The sequence below is a fragment of the Triticum aestivum genome, chromosome 5D (genome assembly GCF_018294505.1).
Source record: "Triticum aestivum cultivar Chinese Spring chromosome 5D, IWGSC CS RefSeq v2.1, whole genome shotgun sequence".
NCBI classification, from domain to species: Eukaryota; Viridiplantae; Streptophyta; class Magnoliopsida; order Poales; family Poaceae; genus Triticum; species Triticum aestivum.
The window spans coordinates 402,766,112-402,769,854 of NC_057808.1; the positions used below are offsets into that span (position 1 = coordinate 402,766,112).

The 3,743-nt window shown below is 54.2% G+C and overlaps 1 protein-coding gene across 1 annotated transcript; it reads right to left on the bottom strand.

Annotated features, from left to right (window-relative positions):
* Positions 1-217: 217 nt before the first annotated feature.
* On the bottom strand, positions 218-2,070 carry LOC123125149 (uncharacterized). Its single transcript, XM_044545678.1, has 4 exons — positions 1,867-2,070; positions 1,567-1,634; positions 861-1,454; positions 218-769 (listed from the first exon to the last, which is right to left on the bottom strand). The coding sequence occupies exons 1-4, from the start codon at positions 1,967-1,969 to the stop codon at positions 488-490; spliced, it is 1,047 nt and encodes a 348-aa protein (XP_044401613.1). The 5' UTR covers positions 1,970-2,070; the 3' UTR covers positions 218-487.
* Positions 2,071-3,743: the final 1,673 nt, after the last annotated feature.

Below are 3,743 nucleotides of genomic sequence, written 5' to 3' on the forward strand. Positions count from 1 at the left end.
GGGGCTTAAATAACCTAAAAGTATCCAAACAAGTAGGGTTAGAGTGGGTTAGTTCCATCTAACCCAACTATCCCAATGGAGATGTGCTTATTTGAGTTAGAGTGGGTTAGAAAATAACTCTATCTCTAACTGTGTTAGAGTATCCAAACAGGGCCATCTTCATATTCTAGCTACACATTGAAGCTATCACAAATTCACAATGCATTGTCACAAAGCATTCTATGGAAGCACAATACATTCTTCAGGCTCCATGGATAGAAGCTAGCAAGCTAGCACAATACATTTTTAGGTTCCACGTACAGATAGCCAGCACAACAGATTATCATACGAATCTAACAATTAGGGAAATAGAAAAGTTGATAGAAAGTAGCATGCATATCCAAGCGAAACACATGTAGCAACGTCCATATTAATCTTGGGCTACTACGTCGTACGGTGCAATGCATTGCATTCTAATTTAAGATGGCAACGGATGAATGGAGGCACATCAGGTTGCGTAGCTGCCGTCTAGCCTGCGCACCTCCACCTTGAGCACATGGTGGTCGCCGTCGTCGTCCCCGGGGAGGGCTCGGAAGAAGCAGGTCTCGCCCACGCGGAGGCGGTTGTCGACGCGGAACTGCTGCCACCCGTACCGGAGGGACGTGCGGGGCCTGCCGGTGGGCGTGAGGCCGTGCTTGAGGTTGACGGCCCACGACTCGCCCCCCATCCGCAGCAGCACCTTCTTCTTCTCGGTGTACCGGTGCACAACGCCGAACTCCATGGGCACGTTCTGCATGCGTCGATCGGATGCGGAAGCAGTTAGTCAGAACTCAGAAGAACGAAAGTGCGCGTGGGATCGAGTAGAGTGAAGAGACGCTCACCAGGTACTGCCCATTCTGCTTCACAAAGTGGCATTTCTTGAGCTCGACGACGAACTGCGGCGCCGGCGCGTCGACGGTGTTGTTGTCCATCTCCTCCGACTCCGAGCTGCTGCTGCTGCCGCCGCCGACGGTGTTGGTGTCCATTTCCTCCGACTCTGAGCTGCTGCCGCTTGACAAAGTAATTGGTGTTTTACCAGCTTGAGTCCTCGGCCGCAGCCTTCTCCCCCATGCCCCCTGCTCTCTGTCTTGTTCTGCCCCGTTGCTGCTTCCTTCGCCCTTGCCTGTCAATGGTTGCTCCCTTTCAGCTTCAACTTCAACTTCAGCCTGATCAGGCAGCATCTCATCAGAGCTTGATGCCTTGCCGCACCTCCTGCTCGACGACCCCCCGCATCCATGGCCACGACCAGGCGCAGGTGCAGAGTGATTTGCAGAGTCTGCGCCGCCGCTGTGCCCCTGCTGGGTGACCATCCCTTGGTCAACTTGCGGAGATGCGTCCACCTGCAGGTGCCAGCGTTCGTTGATCCCTTGGAACAGGAAAGCGTCCCGGACGGCCATGGAGTCGGCGAGGTGGAACCACGACCCTCCGTGCTCGATCTGCTCAAGGCAGCAGCAGAGCAGCAACATTGATCAGCGACAGCGGCCATGTTAAAGTTGATGGATCAGCCAAATTCGTTGATGAATTGGACAGTGATGCGCGCGTCCATACCTTGATGGATTGGACGGCGATCTGGCCAAGGTGGGGGAAACATGCGGCGTGCTCATGGCTCACTCTGCCTGGTAATCCGAAAAAGGCAATTAAATCAAGATTGGGGTTTTTCCCCGCAAACAAAAATAAATGAAGATTGGGGTTTTGTCCGAATTGATTTTGACTCGATTTGAAACCAAGAGAATGAAGCAAAATGCCAAGATCTGTTCTTGAGGCAGGTGGACTTGTTCATCGCATCCTGAAGCGAGCCGGCCAGCCAAGTAGACAACCAAGAAGAGCTCAAAGAAAAGGGATGCGTACGCTTGAGGTCGGCGACGGTGGTGGACGGGGCGGGGAAGGAGACGGCGAGGCGGGTGCCGAGGCTCATCTCGAGGAACACCGTCGCGACGTCTCCGGCGGCCATGGATCCCCCTCTTCCTTTCCTGAAATGGCAGTTCCTCTTCCCTTCCTTTGGCTAGCTCTCTGTGCGCGCGCGTGAGTGAGTGAGTGGGAGAAGGAGGAGGCCGAGGAGTGAGGAAGGGAAGTGAAGGGCACGTGCCTGCTCTGTTCTTGTACACTTTGCATGCCAGCTCAAACATGCTCTCAAAATTCACTTCAACCCCCTTCTATTCATCAACCGGTGAAAATTACCACCCAAACTATTTTTTTTTTGGTTTAGTTTCAGAGATCAGCTCTGTCTTCTGCAGCTCTGTGTTTGTAAAAGTTGGCTCAAGAAGATGCACCAACTATATACAAAATCAGTTTACAAAGCGCAAACATTTTTATTTATTCAGAGAACAACGGCGCCTGTATATTGAGCTAGGAAGCAACAGGAAAAAGGTCATGCTATCTGCGATTTCCATGCCCATAGCAACAGAAGTACAGAGCATCACATCTCTCTTTTCCAGTTCCTGTTCCGTTCTTCTACATTTTTGGGTTTGCTTCAGTGAGAATTTTGTTGCTACTGGTGAGGATTTCTAAGACTAGTTTCTACTCCTTCCGTTCATAAATATTTGTCTTTCTAGATATTTGAACAAGTGACCGCATACGAAGCAAAATAAGTGAATCTATACTCTAAAATATATCTACATACATCAGTATGTGGTAGTCCATTTGAAATGACCAGAAAGACAAATATTTAGGAACAGAGGGAGTACAACACTTTATCGCGTGGCATCCTTGTCAGTTCTGGAAAGCAAAGTTGTGGCATGGTGAGCTCAAGATCGCTAACTTTTACAGTACTTGTCGGTCCACAGCTGCTGCGTCATGCTATGGATGTTGGTTTCAGGCTATGGACTGTTAGAGCATCTCCAGCCGTTGCCCCCCAAGGGGGCGCCTAAAATCGCCGCCTGGGGTGATCCGGCGAAAAAAATGGGCCTGGGCGAGTTGGCCCCCAGCCGCGGCCCCAGGGCCGGCCCCAGGCGCGGGAAAAAAAATTGTGTAGCAAATTTACGTGAAGTTCGACTAAAACACGCCAAATTTCGGTAAATTTGGGCTTATATTTGCGGATTTAAGTCGAGTAGTCGCCATTACATATAAAAACTAATCAAGAAAAAACTTGTTGAAGGCCGAGAAGTCGCCGTCGTCGCCGCCATCGTCGGCCTTCTCCTCCTTGACTCGGGCGCCCCTGCTGGACCCCTCCCCGGCTGGTGACGGCGGCGGCGGGTCGTCGTCGTCGTCGCTGTCGTCGATGATGACGACTCCTCCTTCGTCGCGGCCTCGGCGGCGCTGCTCGAAGCGCCGCAGGGCGGCGCGCTGGCGCTCCGTCACCATCTTGATGGAGTCCTGGCGTGCCCATTCAAGGGCCGCGTCGTCGTCGAGCTCGACCTCGCCGTGCTCCGTCTTCACCGGCGCCAGCCCCGGCTCCGTCTTTGGCTTGACGAAGCGCGGAGGAGGAGCCGACGAGGAGGCGCGCCGGCCGCCCTCGTTGATGACGATGCCGGGCTCGGCCTTGACGTCGAGCAGCGTCGGAGTGCCGGAGGAGTGGGAGGAGGAGCGGGAGGAGGAAGAGGAGGAGGACGCGCCGAACCTCCTTGGCGCCCATTGCCCGTCGCATCGGCGGTGCGCCGGGGCAGCCACCCTCGCCGGGGGGTACGCCAACGGCGGGTTATTGCCGCCCTCGAGGTGCGTTAGCACGCCCTCAAGTGTGCGGCCGGGGGCGCCCCACCACAGGTGGCGCCCCTCGCTGTTCTTCACGC

Excerpts from the sequence above, each read along its gene's own strand:
- LOC123125149 (XM_044545678.1), bottom strand. The coding sequence starts at position 1,969 with ATGGCCGCCGGAGACGTCGCGACGGTGTTCCTCGAGATGAGCCTCGGC. Across the intron at positions 1,635-1,866 it reads CACCGTCGCCGACCTCAAGC|GCAGAGTGAGCCATGAGCAC; the intron begins GTACGCATCCCT and ends TCGGATTACCAG. Across the intron at positions 1,455-1,566 it reads TCGCCGTCCAATCCATCAAG|ATCGAGCACGGAGGGTCGTG; the intron begins GTATGGACGCGC and ends TGCCTTGAGCAG.